Source organism: Nematostella vectensis, chromosome 3, assembly GCF_932526225.1.
Source record: "Nematostella vectensis chromosome 3, jaNemVect1.1, whole genome shotgun sequence".
Lineage (NCBI taxonomy): Eukaryota > Metazoa > Cnidaria > Anthozoa > Actiniaria > Edwardsiidae > Nematostella > Nematostella vectensis.
Window position 1 is genome coordinate 14,990,755 of NC_064036.1, and position 22,453 is coordinate 15,013,207.

At 40.5% G+C, this 22,453-nt stretch overlaps 2 protein-coding genes across 3 annotated transcripts; one reads left to right on the forward strand and one right to left on the reverse strand.

Moving 5' to 3' along the window:
• The first annotated feature begins 2 nt into the window (after nucleotides 1-2).
• Nucleotides 3-1,699, forward strand: LOC5522169 (60S ribosomal protein L12). The gene is made up of 4 exons (XM_001641997.3): nucleotides 3-167; nucleotides 261-334; nucleotides 967-1,147; nucleotides 1,442-1,699. The coding sequence occupies exons 1-4, from the start codon at nucleotides 131-133 to the stop codon at nucleotides 1,648-1,650; spliced, it is 501 nt and encodes a 166-aa protein (XP_001642047.1). The 5' UTR covers nucleotides 3-130; the 3' UTR covers nucleotides 1,651-1,699.
• Nucleotides 1,700-7,921: 6,222 nt separating this feature from the next.
• Nucleotides 7,922-22,444, reverse strand: LOC5522168 (AP-4 complex subunit epsilon-1). 2 transcript variants are annotated; one of them, XM_001641872.3, is made up of 21 exons: nucleotides 22,200-22,444; nucleotides 21,823-21,891; nucleotides 21,143-21,266; nucleotides 20,958-21,031; nucleotides 20,544-20,665; nucleotides 20,010-20,169; nucleotides 19,631-19,797; nucleotides 19,175-19,248; nucleotides 18,934-19,056; nucleotides 18,389-18,504; nucleotides 16,324-16,463; nucleotides 15,739-15,964; nucleotides 15,491-15,575; nucleotides 15,278-15,405; nucleotides 13,317-13,403; nucleotides 13,075-13,189; nucleotides 12,262-12,581; nucleotides 10,730-11,305; nucleotides 9,881-10,225; nucleotides 9,186-9,477; nucleotides 7,922-8,262 (listed from the first exon to the last, which is right to left on the reverse strand). In XM_001641872.3, exons 1-21 carry the CDS (start codon nucleotides 22,317-22,319, stop codon nucleotides 8,102-8,104), a joined length of 3,624 nt encoding a protein of 1,207 aa, XP_001641922.2. In that variant the 5' UTR covers nucleotides 22,320-22,444; the 3' UTR covers nucleotides 7,922-8,101. The 2 variants fall into 2 exon arrangements, with proteins under 2 accessions (XP_001641922.2, XP_032223449.1); XM_032367558.2 differs by having other exon boundaries at nucleotides 12,262-12,584.
• Nucleotides 22,445-22,453: the final 9 nt, after the last annotated feature.

Sequence of the window (22,453 nt, forward strand, 5' to 3'; positions counted from 1 at the left end):
TATGTGTTCTCTCTCCTTTCTCTATTCAGGCCTGTGGCTGTGCAACTAACGTTGGAGAAAAATTGGTAGGGTCTAAAAGACTCATCCACACAGCCATCAGACCACAATCTTTTAAAATCCTTAATCCAAAATGCCTCCTAAGTTCGATCCCAACGAAATTCAGTATGGTGAGTGCTTCAGTGCTATAGAAAATCGTGTTTTTCCTCACTTGGTTTAATAGGTTTCGAGTTGAAGATTCACGTGTTGTTTATAATTTTCAGTGTATTTGAGGTGCACCGGAGGAGAAGTTGGTGCTACCGCTTCTCTTGCTCCAAAGATCGGTCCTCTTGGTCTGGTAATATAAATCTTATTTTACCATTAATTTTAGAACGCCATATTGTTTCGTCAATATTTGAAAACGTTTAGTTGATTGAATTGTCTAAAAAAATGTTTGTGCTTTTATTGCTGGTTCTTCCCCTTTTTTAATTATATAATAAATACACTTACTTAACTATATAGTTTGAATATTGAAGCAAGAGATATATGGAGTATAATATGAAGAATTGCACAGTACCGTCATTTTCATTTAAACCACATTAGAATTGTTTATTTATTTATTTTATTTTATTAGCTTCGCCACAATAGACAGGGTAGCCGCAACAGCATGGCCATTTACTGTGGACCCTTTATGCAAACATTGTCAACCCTTTGCCAGTACCACAAATTTTAAGCTGTTTATACACCTTTTTTGGGAGGTGTTGCAAAGTAGTTTACCAACATTTGCTTTTGTTTTGCACAATGTTGGCCAAGGTTGCCGCTGTTTGCTCATTGCTTGATGTGTATTTGCATTGACACATGTCGTCTGTATGACATGTGTATTTGCATTGAAACAACCTTAGTTTTTCTGTCCAGAAGGTTCAGTTTGATATGAAAAGGACTACTGTACTTCTTTACTGATTCTCATCTATCTCCTTCCCTTGGTTGTAGTCCCCCAAGAAGGTTGGTGATGACATTGCCAAGGCTACTCAAGACTGGAAGGGCCTGAAGATCACTGTCTGTCTGACAATTCAGAACAGACAGGCTAAGGTGTCTGTAGTGCCTAGCGCATCATCACTGATCATCAAGGCCCTGAAGGAACCCCCAAGGGACCGCAAGAAGGTCAAAAACAGTAAGTAGATAATGATAACATACTTTTTTACACAGTTGAAATAGAAGACACACTTAAAGCTGCATTGTCACCCTCCGGAAGTAAACTGGTTGACTCTAGCAACTATTTGATATACCATTCAGAATTGACAAGAAAATACAAGGCTTTAAAATGATAAATGAAATGATAGTATAAGAATGCATATATGGTAAACACTGGTGTATCAGGACCAATTTCTTATATTATCCTCAATCATTATATCATGAACAATCACCCTTCACTGGTTGCTAAATCTCATTGTTTGTTTCTTTTCAGTCAAGCACAATGGCAACATCACCCTGGATGATGTGACCAACGTCGCCAAGGTTATGCGTCCACGCTCCATGGCTCGTCACCTGTCTGGCACTGTCAAGGAAATCCTTGGCACTTGCCAGTCTGTCGGTTGTACTGTTGATGGCATGGCCCCCCATGATGTTATTGATAAAATCAACAGTGGTGAAATTGAGATCGAAGATTCAGACTAAACTGGTTTGTCTTCTATAGTTGAGGCTTCAATAAAAACAAAGAAAATTACAAAATGTGTTGGTCCTGTAATTTCCCTTTGTAAGCAGAGGTTGATCCACGCGGGAGGGCAGGGCCCCCCTCCCCCTCAGACTGAATTCAAGAAGAGATTTATCAGCCCATATATAAGCCTATATATAGCCCCATTACTTGGGCCTCTGCCAATTGTTAAATATTTCTTGTATTCTGAGTGAAAGAGACAAAGGAAGGGGTGAAAAATAGTAGGGTTCGGACATTTAAAGATAGCTCACCCACAAATGTCTTTACATTTGCACTACGTGGACAAAGAAAATTGTAGGCTTCTTGTAGCCTGTACTAGCAAAACAAACGTGTGTTTCATTGAAGCAGCTACACATAGACGAGGAAAATCCACCCTGTCCCTACACCTAAAAACACTTAGTTTCTCAAGCTGCCCCTGTTGTATACATCAATTTAAAATCCTTTTTAAAATAAGGCTGCACTCAGGGAATCTGTGTATCGTAATCCACAGTGCTTTATGGGTATCGAGTAAATAAAATACAAATGAGGGCTTCAAAAGATGTGTGCTACATTAGAATAATTTAGCATAAGTTAAAATCGAGGATAACCGCGCGCACCTTGGCTAGCCCCTGCATTGACTGGGGGCCCCCCAGCTTACCAAGCTGTGGCGCCTTTGCATCTCTAGGAGTTCTGCAAGCTCAACAAAGTGGGATTCTGGCTGCTTGATTCCCCCTCCCACCACTCCCTTATATGTAGCTTATCATCTAGGTAAGTATATTCCACCGAAAGGTGTGACAGGTATCCCCCAGGGGGGCGGGGAGCTGTGGCTCGGAGGCCTGGCTCCTCGGGTGCGCTTGGTTAGGCGGTTACCAAGCTAGCCGATACCTGACCCCAAACTTATCAGACGATGAGTTATTAACTGTAGAATTCTTGTTTATGTTCTTATGAAAATTCACATGACTTTCACAGCCATAAGCAGGCCTCAAATTATTGGGGGGGGGGCACGGTACCAAAACAATGGGGGGCACATCCACGCCCACTGGTCATTTCCTTATAATTTTTGAAAATATTAGGAGGGGGGCACGTGCCCCTAGTGCCCCACCCCCTGCTACGGCTCTTTCTTCAGATACACGGATCAGCCGTTTATACGCCTACCTACCCATGCGACATTATTTGCAATAGATGTAACTAACACATGTCTTAAAATTGGGTTTATAATTTTGGCGTTACAAATTACCCTTTAGTTTAAGTCCCAGGCGAATCGCCCTTATTTCAAAATCTGTCTTATCCTTGTTAATATTGTGTTTTTTTTATTTAATTTCTTTATTTATTATTATGATTATTATTTTTATTTTTTTGCGAAGAGAGCAAATCCTCCCAGGACCATAACAAAAGAAGCTTTCAAGGATAACGTTATGGCTATTGAACTGTCAGTTTTCATTACTTCCCTCCCAATGTTCAGTATCCCCTTCATCGATTCTGTGTTACACGTTTAGGCAGAGATATTGGCCTGTGTTGCTTTTGTTTGGTATCCCTGTTTTAATTTAAACTTTATATCACGTGATTTCTATGTACCATAATGCTTCTCGGTCGTGTTTTCCCAACCACTCCCTCCCTGGGTCGAAATACTCGGTCGACTCGATTCTCCCTCTAAAGTGCACAAGGTTTTAGCATTTACTATGACGATACAAGCAAGATAGTGCTCCGATCAACTCAAACGCGCTTCGATGCCGTGCTAGGCGGCTTGAACAACGCCATGAGTGAATTATTAGTTTGTTTCCCATGTTGTGTAACAGAACAACCACGGGCTCAAAGGGTAAGCCTCCAACACTGTTCCCATCGCACAAGGCCTCAAAACATGTTCACAAATCTTGACCGATTTGCCATTTGTGTGTTCCCACAGAGGCCAGCGAGGCCAAGGATAGACAGATCAATGATAGGGGAGCCTCAGAATTTCCGAGTAAGTTCAAATATGTGTCACAATTATTTGAGAATCCTAGGCTAGTTTATCTAATTTCGACGATCGACTCCATTAAATTTTCAGCATACAGGGCATATCGGCTCGGGGGACATGGCTTCCGGAACTGATGTAAGTCTTAGAAATACTTTTTTTTATTGATGTCAGGATATTTCTCCTTCATTTGGCTTACTTTAATGCTAATCCTAAACCACACAACTTGCTATTGCAGCAGATTTGTTATCCAAACACGTGATATTCTTCAGCTCGTGACTTGCTCATTTCTTCTGTTGTCACAGCAAAATAAAGTTGCTATTTCCTTGTTGGACTCAAGTTAAATTTATTTTGTATTCTTTTCTATAATCGTCCCACTACTATAAGGCTTTTTTTATATAGCTAGTTAAATTTAATGATGATTTGAATGAATGTTTTCTTGGTTGACTGCGTTTGATTTTGCTTGTGTCCCTTTCCTCTTTAGCTGGGTCTTGTTCAAGTTCAAATGCAATCAAAGGGGGGATATAATGGCACATTAAACCCTCCTGGATCATCTACACCCGATGGTATTCCAGTTGGTGGACACTAACATTCAGTAAGTTCAAAAATCTTGGTCAGGTTGAAGCTTAAACTGGAACCTAACTCAAACAGACATCAATTATAAACAACAATCCATTCTCAGTACAAACTCGTTCAGCCATGAAAATTAGAAAATTGTGTTGTTGTTGTCAGAGATGCAAACCATTTTGTTTCAAGATAAGGTTTTGAGTACAAAAAGGAAGACTTTGTTTGTCTGGTTTTTTTTTTGCATGTGTTGTTTAATTTCCATCTACTGTTTAAAAATGCATTAGGATTTTTTTTCTCATTTTGTATTTTGACTTTCAAATTTTTCACAATATTTTTTTTTATTGACCTGGTCTCTATTTCTAGGAAGAATCTTTCATATTAAGGATAATGTATAAAGTTATGTAAGTTTTGGCTGTTTTGATTAATCTGTGACATTGGACTTCTTAAGTTCCGGAAATTAACCTTAAAGTTGTCAAAACTTACCTCATAATTGTTCTGGGTGAACATTATTTATCAATCTACACATCCACTACAAGCCATTAACACTATAGCAAATAGATTAAGGCATACAATAGTTATTAACACAATAACTCTTTGTTTCAACACATTTTCCAACATTTACTGTATCATCCATCAAATATCTTATTTAACCGTTGTATTGAAACATGTAAATATTCAACAGTTGAACAAGTTTGTAATAAATTTATTATTTAGATGAGATTACATGAAAGCAAAATTAGCTGAGACAAGTTGGTACACAATGAGATACTGTACATTATTCAATTATATATTGTATAATAAGGGTGACTTTATTCTTTGTCAACTTGTTATTCTAGTTTTTGTGCAATTTTCACACTGTTCTGATCGTTGAACAGAAAATTTTATTTTAAATGAGTTATTAACCTGGCTTCAGCTGGTGTCTAGACTGAGATGTGCTACGTGTGTATCTATAAGTATCTTTTTGAGGCAGTAGATAATAAATTTCTTTTCTTATACCCAAAATAATTACCAATATAGCATTCTGCCATGAAATAGTCATTGAATCTAGGCAACCAAGAATTCAGAATCCATTTCTTGTGTGAGAATAGCATATCCACATAATCTGTCTTCACTAGTCAAGTAGCTAATAGTATGACATTAAAAACATGGAAACTTTAAATGGTTGGTGGAGTTATATGTGTTATTTCAAGTCAAGACAAGGATTTTATCTTTTGGGGTTTGCTGTGTGGGCAATCAAATGTTCCTATTTCGTATATGGTAATGGTTTTCAAGTGGCCCCTCATACTATTTATTTTTAGATAGTTATGAATTGTTATCCTGGAAGTAGCTCCTCAATCTTAAAGTAGCACAAAGAACACAAGGAACAAGCTCAGCTTACTTACCACCACCACTAGGCTCAGACTTCTTACAAACCCAAATATAAGGGGTTAACATTTAGCCTAGGTTTTTTAACCAACAAACCTCTGCAAATGGAAGTCACTTAAGTTATTAATCAGTGAACTTTGAGACTTGCTAACCAAGAAAGGAAAGTCTCAAGTCAAACTGGAATTCAAACTTGCTGATACATCTTTTTTTTTCTCTCCACAGAACCATAAAGATATTGTACAAAGTTCTTTAGATGAATCCCAGACTTAAATCTTTGGTTACTCTATAGATAGCATTAAAATGCACAAAAACATATTTTGTGCAAATCTGTTCACATTGAGAAACAAGTGTAAGTTTATTAAGGTGAGATCAGGAGGCACCAAAGAATTCAACCCCTTCACACCATAAAGTTTGGTCAGCTAAATGCCTGGGCAATGCTTTGAATACGATTATACAGAAAAAAATCAGATAACAAGTTTTGTAGTCTTAAAAACCCATACTTCAAAGCAAAAGGTTTGCACATGTAAGCGAATTAACTGATAGTTGACAAAGCTAAGCTACTATTACAGTCCTAACATGATCACTTTGCTTAATTTACCTACCACCTTCATCTTGCACAGTCAATCCAGCAAGTACATATTTAAAATCAGATGACATACAAGTTACGGATACATTACTCCATATTAGCTAGTACTTAAAGTGTTGATAAGATTCACTTCTATCTGTGTATATTAGCTCAATCAAAAATATAGTTGTTATAACAGGAAGGTATCAAATGGTAATAATTTATTGCTGTGATGAAACTAACTAATACTAACACATTAAAACCAGCTATCATAGAACCACTTTTGATACATGATATTTGATGTCATATATCTAAAGTGGTTTGTAAGTTGATAAGACCAGAGCCTCCTTACACTTCCCTGATGAGACAACCCTTCTTTGTTGCAAATCTCAAAATACTTAATAGGTTTTGTTTTCTTTATAAACCAATTATTGTGTGCTACTGGACTTTAAAGTCTATCCTGGCTTAAACTTGTGTGACAATGTTGTTTTATTTATGTTTTGAATATCTGAAACTCCCAAAATGTTGGGAAATATCTATCCCTACATTATGGGCTGTTTCTATGTTAGGATGGATTTAATTTCACCACTGCTAGCGTTTTAAATGAACATCTTATGCATTTGTATAGCATACAAAGTCATGCATCATGCAAGTTGAAACCACAGGCTTTTAGGCAGTCCTGAACCACCAGCGGTCTGCTACTTAATGAGGATTATATTGTTTGAATACTGGTGTACATATGCTAGATTTGGTGCAGCAAATCCTGCTTTAGAAGGCAATGACCCTTATATACCCAGCGTTCTGGTGAAAGCTACCCTAACTGGGTTTCCATCCTTAATCTGATTACATTGCCTGTGTGCAGGCTTTGTCTGAGCATCTTACATTTTTCATAACTGCTAAGTTTTATTAGCTTGGGATATTATTTTTACCCTAAGAAAGGTTGGTGTTTGATTTAGCTCCACACATTTCATTTGTACTTGAATCAATAAATTTAAATTTTACACGATAGCATTGTGGTTATTTTCTGTTGTCAGAGATTCAATGTTTGAATACCTTATTCCTTAGGTTTTTAACCAGCTCTCAAAAGACCTGTCTTAAAACTGAATTTTCCATTGTTTCTTGTTCAACTTATATCATCCAACGGGCAGTCCACTGTAGCCAAACGTTTCCAGGAGCAAACCGAACTGTGAGAGGGGGGGCAGCCTCCAGAAGTGTTATGTTGGAGATGCCTGGTATTGAAAGGCTTTAGGGATCAATGATGCTCCTCCGAGAAAATGCAGTTATATCAAGGCCATTTGCAGCTTTGTACATGTCAAAAAGCCATTGATCAGCTCTGACAGGGCTGTAACACGGGTTGAGGTACCTACACCCTACATAAATATACTATAAAAGTAAGGAATTGACCAGCAAGGGCCTGGCTGTGCCCCCATTATTCTCTTATTTTTTCTGTATTGTGATTTCCCCTCCCCCCCCCCCCCCCCAATTATTCAAGGCCTGCTACTGCTCTGTCCAAAAATGGTTGGCTGTATGTCATTTGGGAAGTGATCCAGAAAACCCTCGATGATCAACCCAAGAAAATGAAGCTTATTCGAAAAGGCTTCCAAAATCATGAGCATTTTCCATCCCGCCTACCATATTTTGATAAAGAAATGTTGAAACGTATTCAATAAATCTGGTTCAAGATCTCTGAGGGCTTTACAATAATAATCTTTATTATTGTTTACGAATTTTCCGTGGGCCACGGTTTAATAAAAGAACCCCCAATAGGAGAATTGGAAGATAGCCTGACCATCCCACGTGAAACACACAGTTTCTTTAATGTTTTATTAATTTTTGGTACTTCAAGGGAAGTAAATCACTCGCTAAGTCCTCACCGAGAAGATACAGTTATAATAATTAGAGGGGGCGAAAGATTGCGAGGGCCAACTTCTTGTAAAAGTCTCTGCTCAATCTCTACTATTCCCTGAGGCGAGCAGTAAATCGAGCGTTATCTTTGCATTATGGCAATGCATTGCTTCATGACAACTTCACTAAGTAGCTGGCTGTTTGTCTTGATCCAAATCTCTAGGGATCCCGACGAGGAGAGAGCTGCATGCAGCAGACATTTGCTAGCGTTCAGAACTGTTCCAGAAGCTATCACGTTATCCCCTGCAAATAATAATAATAAAAACTTGAAAAAAATAGTTCCCCAAATCTCTAAGAAAGGAAAGTGCTTTTTTGTAGCAATTGCACGAAAAAGGTGCGTGGTTGAATTTATTGACCAAGTCAAAGTTTGTCAAGGGGTGAGTAAGGGTGGAGTGGCGAGTAAGGGGTAAGTCAAGGGGTGAGTAAGGGTGGAGGGGTGAGTAAGGGGTAAGTCGAGGGGTGAGTAAGGGTGGAGAGGTGAGTAAGGGGTGAGTAAGGGTGGAGAGGCGAGTAAGGGGTAAGTCAAGGGGTGAGTAAGGGTGGAGAGGCAAGTAAGGGGTAAGTCGAGGGGTGTGTAAGGGTTAAGTCGAGGGGTGAGTAAGGGTGGACAGGCAAGTAAGGGGTGAGTAAGGGTGGAGAGGTGAGTAAGGGGTAAGTCAAGGGATGAGTAAGGGTGGAGAGGTAAGTCAAGGGGTGTGTAAGGGGTAAGTCGAGGGCTGAGTAAGGGGTAAGTCGAGGGGTGAGTAAGGGGTAAGTCGAGGGATGAGTAAGGGTGGAGAGACGAGTAAGGGGTAAGTCAAGGGGTGAGTAAGGGTGGAGGGGTGAGTAAGGGGTAAGTCGAGGGGTGAGTAAGGGTGGAGAGGCGAGTAAGGGGCGAGTAAGGGGTAAGTCAAGGGGTGAGTAAGGGTGGAGGGGTGAGTAAGGGTGGAGAGGCGAGTAAGGGGTAAGTCGAGGGGTGAGTAAGGGTTAAGGAGAGGATTAGAATTTTATAAGGCATGTGTGTGTGTTGGAGAGATTATGGGGGTCGTTTTAAACTGTATTTATCAGTTTATAAAAAACAGACAGACATTCCTTTTACTTTTCTACTTGAAAGGGGGGGAGGGCATATCCACCCAATCCATCCCTCTGTACTCACTCATGTTATGCTTAGAGCGCACAACACCTACCTGTGCTACTAACTGGGTGTAGTCTGAGATCACTTTCTGTGCGTCTAAGGAATTCACCGCTGCTCGATACACTACACGTTATCGTCTGTCGCCTTTCGAATGCGGATTGACCCCACTTGACGGCGAACTCCTCAGTAGTGAGTACAAGCGGTCTCAGGAAATCACTTATTGGAATAACGTGACTGAAGAACAAGTTTCTGGACGTGTTGGTCGAGTCGCGGTAGGTTATTTTGCCGCCAAAATTCATGTGTAACGCCGGCGATTTGAAATTTAAGGTAATGGTATGTGAAACCTAAAACGTAAAAATTAGTTGATAAGTTAAAAGGTCAACCCTTTGCTAAAGGTAACTGTTATAAGAAGTACAAAAAGAACCTCTATAAAACTACCCTGGGTACCAGAGGCTCCAAGCTTCACTCGTTCACTCTTAATTTAAAAGGTCAAACACGATTGAGCGAAGTCAAAGGGAAGTTTGGAGCCTCTGGTGCCCTCCATTTATTCTCTGGAACTTTCCAAGACTTGATTTAAAAAGCTTCAGTCAAACTCCATCTATAAAATCTCCATCAAGCCGTTCCATAGAACAGACACTTTTTGGCCCCGAAGGTATGCAAAATATGGGGTTTCCGTTGTTACACGATTCGTATTTCCAGAATTTAAAACCAAGAGAGCGCGAAGCAAGACACACAGCAGACACCTACCGAATCTAGTGTTTCTAGTACTGCGTCGCATATCCGATTTTCCGCCTTCGATTCAAGCACCGCATGTAAATTTGACGGTGGTTCAAGAATGCTGACAATATCCGTAACTTTGCTTTGACCTTGGTTTGTCAGACAAAGTAGGAGAATCAGTTCATGCGGTTTGTACACCTTATGCACTGTCACTCTGAGGTTTGAGTCACAGCAGAGCTCCTGTGCGTCCCTCGTGTGGGGAAACTCGCGTAGACTGTCGGGGATCGTACCAGAAGACGCACTAGCGGCGGACACCGTGAGAGTTTGAAGACGATCAGACATTTCCGTGTCTAAGAGAGACGGCTCCGACGGCTTCTGTGGAAAGGATGAGAACTGTTAGCTTATCGTGTAGCCTGGATTTGCTAGGAAGAGGGGCGCGGACGGCTCCGACGGCTTCTGTGGAAAGGATGAGAACTGTTAGCTTATCGTGTAGCCTGGATTTGCTAGGAAGAGGGGCGCGGTCATATTGGAGAAGTCTAAATTTTGGCGTTATTTTTAGAGGTAAGAGAGGAAGTGCACACCATCTGCGCCCATCACACGCAAGAGCACTTCAATAATTTATGATGGGTTACATTGCTCGACGATCCACTGTCACTTTTGTTTATCTATGGGCACTTTCAAATGGTAAGAACTGATTATGCGCACATTCACGATTCTAAACATACAGTTCCCTATAACGGACCTCCACTTTCTAAAATTATATTAATATTATATTAATATTATATATTAAAATGATATTACAACTCTGCAATCAAGCTCCAGACTCGATCCCACGTCTTTGCGCCGAAATCAAGTTAAAAACATGTTTGATTCACTCACGTTTTCTGGCGTTCGCGATAAACTCGGGGTGTCGAGAGTACCGCCTTTGCACTCGTCGGGAAGCTGATCTGCGACATCCTCTTGACTAAGTGAACATGATGACTCTGTATCCAGGCGTGGTGAATTTTCATTCCGATTATCATGTTCATTGTTTACCAAACCGCGATTTATCTCAATGTTGTCTATGTCCTTCGTATTCAAGCGACTCTCATCTGTGTTGACCAAGGACGGGATTTCAACATCTACCATCGCACCTCTATCCATGCCAGCTAAACTATCATCTGACGTTTCAAAGTTTAATAATAGATCGACCTCGTGGGACCCCTGTGATTGGCTCCTGCTGACGCCCGGGCGGGTGGGGAGGGGCGGGGGGTCCCCTGGATCGGACGGTTTCCATATCGGTTTTTCAGTGGGTACTCTACGACCACGCCTACCTCCCCCGCCATGACCACCACCGCGAGTGTTTCGTGTCTGTTTCGAGGAGCTGTCTTTGTCCCCGACGCCTTTAAAGAGATCGCTGGCGAGCTGCTGTTTTCGCGCGTCATCGTGAGTGTAAACTAGCAGGCTTGTGCTTGCCTGCAAGAGAAATGGACTTATTCTGACTATAAATAAAAAGAAGACCAAACAGCAACGCTTCTGGATCCGAAGTAGATGCAATTGTCCGTGGAGGAAATGTCAATTAATAAAATAAAGGACAAAAGCAAAAGCGAGATTTTGCTATCGTCTCGGACTTTATTGAGTCCTTCTTTAGGGCGAAATTCCGAAACGTTGGCAAAATCTCGCTCCTGTTTTTGTCCTTCATTTTACTTAAAAATAAAGGGATTTATTCTAAAAACTGAGTAGAACAGTAGATCCCTCACGGGCGCAGAAAGGCCCCCAGAGGAGACTTTCCTCTTTCCCCTATTTCGACCTAAAAGTCTATAAAAAATGTATGGAAGCTACATCTACAAACATCTACAATACGGGACTGAAAGTCCCCTTACTTATAAATCATATGGAATCGCCTTGCATATAAGGGGTTTCGTGTATAATGGACAATAATCACAGGTTCCAGCTAGCCCCGTTTAGACATGTTCAACTGCATATGTTATACATTGCTGTCTCATAAGAGATCCTGGATCCTAAACAAGGGTTGAAGCTTTTATACCTTCCCGAAACATCGTAAGAAGGGTCTTTTATAAAACTGAATACCCTTGGTACCTGATGCCCCCAAGTACGTTATTGACATCATCAGACATATACTTTATTGCTAGTGAATCCAAAATAGACTACAACCCCAGGGTTAAACGACAAACGAAAACCTAACCTTTAACCCAACCCTAACCCCAGGGTTAAACGATGAACAATTAACGACAACCCAACTTCTAACCCTAACCCCAGGTTTAGACGATAAACGACAACCCAACCCCTAACCCTTACCCTAACCTTAACCAGGGTTAGTGTTGTCGTTATCTATATGGCATTCAGCCATGAAGCATAGACCCATCGTCACAGGGTAAAGGTGTCTAACCACTGTAATGTAGTCAACCCACCTCCCCTTTAGTCCTCACTCGTGCGGGATCCGATCCAGAGCTGTTGGAAGACGAGTCAGACCTGCTCCACGAATCCCCAGACCCTGCTGGACGCTTGGCGTAGCCCCCAGGACCCCATGGTCCCTTGGGCTGGGGAGACTTGGTCTTTGTCGAAGGCTCGATTATTTTACTTGGGATGACGTTACGCTTGCTTGTCACAGGCGCGGCAGCTTGAGGCTGGGGGTCCCGTATCAAGGGCGTGGTTACGGGGGGTGTAGCAGGCTGGAAGGGGCGCACGGGCGGGTCATATGGGGTGTATTTCAAAGGCTCGGATTCCCTCTCTTCTAAAAGTAAGGAATACGCTTAGTAAATTAAAATCCAGCGAAAAGTATTAGTGCAGTTGGCAAGGATACAGGGTCATAATGACACAAAGTCTTAAGGAGCGAGCATTTATCTTGTTTACAGATTGAAACTTATTGTGAACAGATAGAAAGTAAACAGCGAACTTTGACAAATGGATGATTCCTTCATCACTACCAGCCGCAAGAAACTTTAGTAATCTTTAGAGCTCGAAATTTTGTCTTGTTTTACTAAATAGTTTTCCAAGCAAACCCTCGAAATACACTGACGAACAAGAGCGAATGATATCAAGTGAATCAACCAGTACCGACATTTAGGCGCCGCAACGCCCAAGAAACACTGACACCCAATAGCGTGCATGTCAGACATTCAGGGCAGTTGGCGCCGAGGCGTCAGCTGTAATCGCCACTTCTTGCTTGTCTGTAAATTACTGACATGTTTATGCACAAAAGAGAGAAATTAGATATCAATAACCTTTTTCTTTTGACTGCTGCACTTTCTCTCGCTGATACCTGGGCTGATAAGGTGTTGCGCCTTGTGAGAGTGCGTTCGCTACAAATTCATCGAGAAAAGACAGGGAGGAGTCCACCTGATGGATACCAAACCGGCAAACAAACAAGAAAAATCAGTGCTTCAGAATTGTAATAAAAAACGAACATGCTAAATAAAAATTAGCTTGGGCACAACTGTCATTGAGTCGAGGTCTTTGTACTTACCGCCAAGTCTTCGCAGCTTGCGTCCACAGGAAATACTTTTGCCATCAGGTTTGGGTCGCAGGAGAGTTGCTGTATCTCGTACACTCGCTATCAGTCAAACAATTGGCGAGAATTTGTAAATTTATAATAGAATCACAACCAACAGATCCTTACAAGTGTTCTGAATTGCTAATCAAGACCCCGTTTTTCTCGTCATTCGGGAAGGTTATCAAATATCAATTTTTGGATTTAAAAGTATGTCATGAGACTATAAGGAAAATCCATTGCGGAGAGATTCCACTTCCACTTTCATTTTTATTTTGTATGGAGCTACTAAATTGCCTCTAAACCTCGTAAATACCTGGCGTTACATATAGAACCCTCTAAACCCCGTTACTACCTGGCGTTACATATAGAACCCTTTAAACCCCGTAACTACATGGCGTTACCTATAGAAGTCTCTAAATCCCGTAACAACCTGGCGTTACCTATAGAACCCTCCAAAACCCGTTATTACCTGGTATTAACTATAGAACTCTCTAAACCTCGTAACTACCTGGTGTTACCTATAGAACCCTCTAAACCCCGTTACTACCTGGTGTTACAGTACCTATAGAAGCCTCTAAGCCCAGTAACTACCTGGCGTTACCTATAGAACCCTTTAAACCCCTTTAAACCCCATAATTACCTGGTATTAACTATAGAACTCTCTAAAACCCGTAACTGTCTGGCGTTACCAATAGAACCCTCAAAACCCCGTTACTACCTGGTGTTACAGTACCTATAGAAGCCTCTAAGCCCAGTAACTACCTGGCGTTACCTATGGAACCCTTTAAACCCCGTAATTACCTGGTATTAACTATAGAACTCTCTAAACCTCGTAACTACCTGGTGTTACCTATAGAACCCTCAAAACCCCGTTACTACCTGGTGTTACAGTACCTATAGAAGCCTCTAAGCCCAGTAACTACCAGGCGTTACCTATAGAACCCTTTAAACCCCGTAATTACCTGGTATTAACTATAGAACTCTCTAAAACCCGTAACTGTCTGGCGTTACCAATAGAACCCTCAAACCCCGTCATCGCTCGAAGCAGGAGCGCTTGATTTTTCCGTCCGCGAAAAAGAAAACGCGCGGTTTTAAAAACCACTCGGTGAGAGAAAGTAAGCAAAGGGAGAGCGGGAACGGATCCCCAGTCAAAACACGAAAATACGCTCTGCAGACACGAGAAGAAAAGGATAAACCGTGGTCTTCAGTGTTATTTCTTTGTTTCCATCGCTGAGCTATGTTGAAATATTTATGAATAACTTTGATATTAGTAAACACAATTAACATTGTATTTTTGCCGTTCATGTTTTTCTCTAGGATGTGAAGCAGTTGAGGATTTTGAATAACAGGGACATTTCAGTGAGGTTTGTAGTTAGTAATATATTAGTAGTCATCTACTTAGTGATAAGTATTTTCTGTTACAACTTTATTTCCTTGTTTTCCTCCTGGAATACGAATCACTTAGTAGATAACCACTAATTACTAGCTACATTCCCCACTGATTCCCTATTGTTCAATGCCCTCGCCGCTTGACACCTTCATTACTATGAGATTTAGGGGGTTGAAATGGAGAGCGCTGATTGTTCGAGTGGCAGTGATCATTTTCTAAGTTCCGTAACTACCTGGCGTTACCTATAGAACCCATTAAACCCCGTAACTACCTGGCGTTACATATAGAACCCTCCAAAACCCGTAATTACCTGGTATTAACTATAGAACTCTTTAAACCTCGTTACTACTTGGCTTTACCTATAGAAACCTCTAAGCCCTGTAACTACCTGGCGTTACCTATAGAAACCTCTAAGCCCTGTTACTACCTGGCGTTAACTATAGAAACCTCTAAGCCCTGTTACTACCTGGCGTTAACTATAGAAACCTCTAAGCCCTGTTACTACTTGGCGTTAACTATAGAAACCTCTAAGCCCTGTTACTACCTGACGTAAGTCCACATCTCCGTCAGCACGGCATTTAGCAAGAGCCCCGGCCACGCTATCCGGTATTCGTCCGATCTGGGCCACGAGTTTACCCATAGCGGACACCACCCATCTCTTAGTTTTGGAATCTGTATATCACAACAACAATGGCTTTAAGCGCTCATATGCCACATTGCAGAAAAGCTAGGCATAAGAATAAGGTACATCACTGACCTTTAAGTTTTCCGTCTAACAAAGAATGAAGTTGCTCTAGAACAGTGTTTGGTTCACTGACTATGTAGGAGTATTCTCCCAAGACCTGTAATTACATCACATATAAAAATTTACATTGCGAATATACCTTATCGAAGGGGTTATGAAGGAATCAAATAATTTAATTCATATAATCAATTTATTTGTATACGAAACTTTAAATACAGTAAAAATAATGCAACAAGAATAATCTTTATCCATTCTCTTACCCAGCAAATAACGTGAATCAGGATGTCCGGTAGAGCGGGTTTTTCTAGGAGATCGAGGTACGACAGGACAGCGAAGCGCCGTAGTTCATCGTCTAGCTCCTCGTCGTCGTGACCCTCGGCTATCAGCCTCATCAGGTTGTATGCCACGTCTGGTCGCACGAGGTCCCCGCCCAGTTCTAGCACCTCATTCATCGTTAAGATGTACCACGAGTTATCAGGAGCATATGTATCGAGAGTTAAGAGTTCAAAGGGTACATGTTGAATGACATTTGTCAAGCTTATTAGGATTAAACGGCGAACTTAGAGTCGCACCGTCCTGTTTCGGTTGTGGATCGGGTTGAGCTTCTCATTAATTCAATGCGCAATAAACGGCGTGCTAACGTCGCATTATCCATCGAACTTTACTAAAGCGGCAAGATAATACGACTCTGGTGAACGGCTTAAGCATGTATGTAATGTATTTCTATGATCTAAATAAAAATTGTGTTTTTGCCTGACTACTTAAACCACCTGGATACTTTGGATTTGTGCGCAGTTATGGTTTCTGGCGTGCGCAATGCGTAAACCATACATGTTTAAGGATATCTTTCTGCTAGCTCAGTTACCCGTGCAACAAGTTCAGAACGGAAGTGAGCATCGTTGGTGTGTCGGAGGTGTTGGAGAAACTTGTCGCAAACTGTTTCCACATTTGTGGCATTTGTAATACGACACAGTAGATCTAACGTCTAGAAGCATTACACACAAATATTCAATAACTCTATGGATTCCTTATTGTATTATTGAAATATTGAAACGTTGGAGTAGTTCGTCAACAATCTCGAACGGTTCGTCGTCTACACAACAGTTCGTCGATGAATTGAAGCAGTTTAAACTGTTAGGGCAGCTCGTCTTTATGTTCGAGCAGTTATTTATCACGTCCGAGCAGTTTGTCCACACATAAAACAGTTATTCTACACATTTGAGCAGTTCGTCTACCATTACAGCAGTTGATTAACACGTTGGTAGAGCTTAACACGTCAGGGCAGTTCGTCAACACGTCAGGGCAGTTCGTCAACACGTCAGGGCAGTTCGTCAACACGTCAAGGAAGTTTGTCAACACGCCAGGGAAGTTCGTCAACACGTCAGGGAAGATCGTCAACACGTCAGTGCAGTTCGTCAAATCAGAGAAGTTAATCAAATAAGAGAAATCCTTCAATACGTCAGAGAAGTTCGTCAATACGTCAGGGAAGTAAATCAACACGTTAATGCAGTTCGTCAACACATTAACTGCACGTTAATGCAGTTCTTCAACACGTCAAAGCAGTTCGTCAATACTTTAGATCAGTTTGTCAACGTCAGAGAAGTTCGTCAACACGAAGGTCGTCAACACGACAGAGCAGTTAGTCAGTACGTTACAGCAGTCCATCCATACGACAGAGCAGTCCGTCAATACGTCAGAGCAGTTCATCAATACGACGGAGCAGTTTGTCAATACGACGGAGCAGTTCGTCAATACGTCAGAGGAGTTCGTCAATACGTTACAGCAGTTCATCAATACGACAGAGCAATTCGTCAATACGTCAGTACGTCATAGCTGTTCGTCAACACGTCAGAGCAGTTCGTTAATACGTCAGAGGAGTTCGTCAATACGTCAGAGCAGTTCATCTATACGACGGAGCAGTTCTTCAACACGTCAGAGCAGTTTGTCAATACGACGGAGCAGTTTGTCAATACGTCAGAGCAGTTCGTCAATACGTCAGAGGAGTTCGTCAAAACGTCAGAGCAGTTTGTCAATACGACGGAGCAGTTCTTCAATACGTTACAGCAGTTCATCAATACGAGAGAGCAGTTCGTCAATACGTCAGTACGTCAGAGCTGTTCGTCAACACGTCAGAGCAGTTTGTCAATACGACGGAGCAGTTCGTCAATACGTCAGAGCAGACCGTCAAAACGTCAGAGCAGTTCGTCAATGCGTCAGAGCATTTCGTCAACACGTTTCAGCAGTTTGTCAATACGACGTAGCAGTTCGTCAACACGTCAGAGCAGTTCGTCAACAGGTCAGAGCAATTCGTCAGTACGTCAGAACAGTTCGTCAATACGTTAGAGCAGTTCGTCAACACGACGGAGCAGTTCTTTAACACGTTTCCGCAGCTTGTCAAACGTCAGAGTAGTTCGTCAACTTATTAGAGCAGTTCTTTAACACGTTAGGGCAGTTTTTAAACACGTTAGAGCAGTTTGTGAAAACGTCAGTTTTTCATTAGTCCGTTAACAAAGAGTTCTTTTTGTGTGAGGCAGTTTGTTCACATATCGATGCATCTCGTCCACTTCTTGAGCAGCTCATATATGCGGTTTGGTCAGTTGTTCTACGCGTAAATATGTGTGGGTCGCTCGTACACAATAGACATTCCCTGAAAGACAGGCTATGTAGAAACATTAAAAGAATATGTCCAAACCGTTTGTTTTGGCATGAGAGACGGACTGTATTAAAAACATTAAATGAATAGAATAAAAAAGCCCAAACTGTCGCGATCTCGTACCAGAACAATGAATACAATACACCAAAACCTGGAAATCGACTCTGCCAAATTTTCGTCTTTAATAAGACTTCTTCAGGGCAGTTCTGCCCAGTTTTTGGTGTATTATTAAAAACATTAAATGAATATATAGAAACCTTTCGTTTTAGCATCTCATCAGGATCGTCCAGGCAGTCTATGATAATTAGCTGGAATGCAGCTTCTGTGGCCAGACTAGCATTGACCTGGACAAGGGCAGCAAGTGCTGTAATTCCTAAGATAAAACAAACACAATTAGATTGAGCATTGGCCATATCCAATGTGTTACAAGCAACTGTTTTACCACTTCTACACATACAGTAGCATCTTTTAATGCTATGGTTGAGAAATGCAGCTGGGCAAAGGAATGTAAGAAAACTAGTCGCAGTTCATAGCCTCATCCTTCCTGGTCAAGCTCATGGCATCAGTTTTAGTACTATTTACAGTATAGAATAAAATAGTGCTAACATTATAAAGCAAAGAACCATGGGAGTACAGCATGTGAAAGCGTTTGAGCTCTGATGCTGTGGCATAAATCAATAGGGCGAATTCTTAACATTTTTCTTTTTACTTAGAAACTCTTACACATAGTTTAGACAACATTCTTTTCACATACCTTTCAGAATGCAACAGCCATACCTATTTTAAACTATGCCTTACTCACCTAGATACTTGATATCATTACTTTTAGCTACCAGGAAGAGCCCAACAGCCTTTCCAGCCTTGGTTATAAGTTGCTTGTTAGGGTAGATAAGTGTTATGGTTCTACAACACTCATATGCTATTGCTGTAAAAAAAGACACATGCCATTTTGGTATATTAAATCACACATAGATAGAAAAGGTGTTATGATAAAAATCTTGACATGTTATGATGTGACAAAAGTGAGGCAGATATAAACTCACCATAGCCAATAAGCGCCCCAGTGCTGAGAGAAGAGATTGTTTTGTTTATGACATCATACATCTGACTACTCACCCTAAAATAAATTAGTTATACCACAGTAATACATTTTATTTTTTATCCACCTCACCTCCCCCTCAATTTGGAGATACTTTATTTCTCATGACATTTTTATTATGAGGAAAACAAACTGTTAGCGTCTGAAATCACTTATTGACATTTTATCTCATTTCTGTTGAATCATCCATTTGAAATTGAGATATTAAGAAATTAAGATATATTTATGAACGATAATAAACTTTTGTCAAATTCCCTTCTACCCTGCTAACTAAAACTGATTTCCGTTTTCCTTCAGAAATTGATTTAACAGAGTTCTACTGTACTTCCCTTCTGTATAGCTATTCATTCTATTTATGTCACTTTTAAATGATACAAAGATTAACCAAAATGTTACTTACTTTTGATCATCTGTACCAAGCAAAGCAAAAATCTTGAGCAACTTTATTTGGATCCAGGGGCCTGGAATATTGTGGTACTCAAACTGCTTATCAAGTTTTCCACTAATAACTTTTTGTTGTAAATTCACAAAATCTTGAACCAAGTGTTTGAATTTCATCGGATTTTCCTGAAACAAATTGAATGACGTGGAATATCTTAAAACTAAAATAAAAATATTTAAGTTTCATTTGTAGTACATTGTTCATAACATTGAAAAGAAATCCATTTCTCAGAGACAGAAAAAAATACTTGCAGTTTTCATTGAGAGTAAGCAATAGTCAACAAAACTGTTCCAATCACATTATGGATTATTCATATAATGCAAAATTTAACACTTACAAAGATAAGGTCATAGAAGATGTGTAGTGAGGATGAAAAAACACCAAAGTCACGATCATGCAGTGCTTTCAAGGCATGCTCTTCAATATTAGACACCATAGATGGGCACTTTTGATGAAGGCGATGTAGTGCCATGACAGCCTTCTTACGCACAATATCCCTAAGTAACAAATAGTCATTAATTTATAACTAAATGACATTGAAAAAGGATTGAACCATTTCTATTACAAGATGGGTTGAATTACATAGTGATATAAGAATTTTTAGTTTACTATGAATAACTCAATAGGTATTATAGCCTTTAGAAAAATGCATCATGAGATCTGAAGTTGGATTGACAGATTTTATCCCCCTCCTAGGGATATGTACCCACCCCCCTTGCCAACATAAAGTGGGAAATTTCCTATTGAAGGATCCTCAAATACTATCCTTTTTCTATCTGATATCTTTGACTGCGTTCCTACTTCTCTAGTAAGTCTCCAACTTCAAGAAATAAAGTAATTTAGCAGGCTCATTAAGGGTATTGCAGAGTACCTTTTAAAATCAAGTAGGGAAAGCACTTGTTGCAAAACAGCGGGTACCATTTCAGTGTTGATTAGTTTACAGAAGGCAGTCAGAGCGCTCATAATAACCAGGACATTTGTACTCTTCAAGTCCTGAAAAAAGTGATTGATTATCTCAGTGTGCCAGCATGCATGGATAATCAAAATTTATCAATATAGTTACACCATGGTAGAACAATGAAAAATTGTTTTGACAATAGCCAGTGTAATAACACTTTAAAACATCTGTAAAATTAATTGGTTAACCAGGAAGGCAGACTGGTATATTACATACCCTGCTGTTGGTGGGGAAACAGATTGAAGGATCATAAAATCGAGCTGGAAATTGGGCCTAAGAGAAGTTAGACTAACAGTTTTGTACATTTGTACCAGTCTGAATACTCACCCGCTGTAGAGTATTGACCAGCAAAACAAGCAAAGGATGATTTTCATGAAGAAACAGTGACAAAGCAAGGTACCCTGAAATTCAATAATAACATTGCAAATTGTACTTTTGTTATTATGGTGTTAACCACTCGTTGAAAGGCTTTCCTATCTGTGTTTTTTCTTGAAGAATAAAAAAGACCTTACCAATTCTTTTATCCATCATATTTTGCTGCTGTGCAAAATTTATAGCATGGATGTGTAGATCAGATGCATCGATTCCAAGCATCTCACAGTAGATTAGCCGCACAAGAAACTCCCGCATTTGCTTCTAAAATAAATGTTTAGAGTTATCTAACACAAGATCAGAGAGGAAGGCAACTGTGGGCAAATGAGTAACATACCTCAATAAAACAGCCCCAAAGGGTGAAAATCCCCTTAATTACACACTATGGTGATACTCATTGGTTGATTAGAGGGCGATACAGTAATGCCTACTCGAAAAAAATCTCAGGTTTATAAATTCCATGCACCTTGGTCAATAAGAGGTATATACTGACCATAGAGGGTCATGACCATCCCTTGTCATCCCTTGTAAAAGGTTACAGCACAACCAGTAAAACCGTGAACGCCTTAAATATGTGTGGAATGTTTGTCTTCTGATGAATCAGATGCGAGAATTCAGACACTGAGACTTGTTGAGACATGTTTCTAGTTAAATGTTTGAATATCTCGCAAGTGATTGGTGGGAACAAACATTCCATACATATTTCCAGTTTTCATGGTTTTCTTGGTCGCGCGGTAAATCCTCTTGAACTAAGTGATACCTCAACTGACCCATACTGGCTGTGGGAAGTACTCAGTCACAAGCCAAAAAATCCACTTACTGGTGATGAGGGCTGGGATATTTTCTGTTTGAGCACTAGGAACTCCTCTCTGATAATTCTCTCCTCTTCCTGTATATAGAGTAGAGATTTAAGATATATCTGCATGGCTCACATTTAGCCAATACCCTAAACTTTTATTATCCCCAAGATGCTCAGTTTCTTAGGAGGCTTGCTTAGTGAGCCGTTCTTACTTAGTCTTATTGAGTCTTGTCATCACACTCATGTCACTTCACTCTTCGTTGGTTGTTTCTTATATCTATTGTAACCAAGGTTTCTGGTAACATTATTTGTAACCTTCCTTTTTTAAAATACATTCATCGTGAACTACAAGTAACATGCTAACAGAGAACAATGAATAACTCATAATAATTACTCACATGTTTTGATTTCGCCTCTCCGATACCCCGAACAAGCAATTGAAACGCGCGCGATGCACTGCTTCTTGGCCCATAATAACCCGTTATGAAACGAGGCAGACTAACTGCGGGCCTCTCCATGCTACCAAGTAGCCCACTGCGTGAACGGGGCCGGTATTTTTTGTCAAAATCACAGAAGGACGCACCATGTCTCGGGTGCCGCCATCTTGAATCAGACGTATGAGCCGTCGTTTATGGGCTATCTTTGGCCAGCG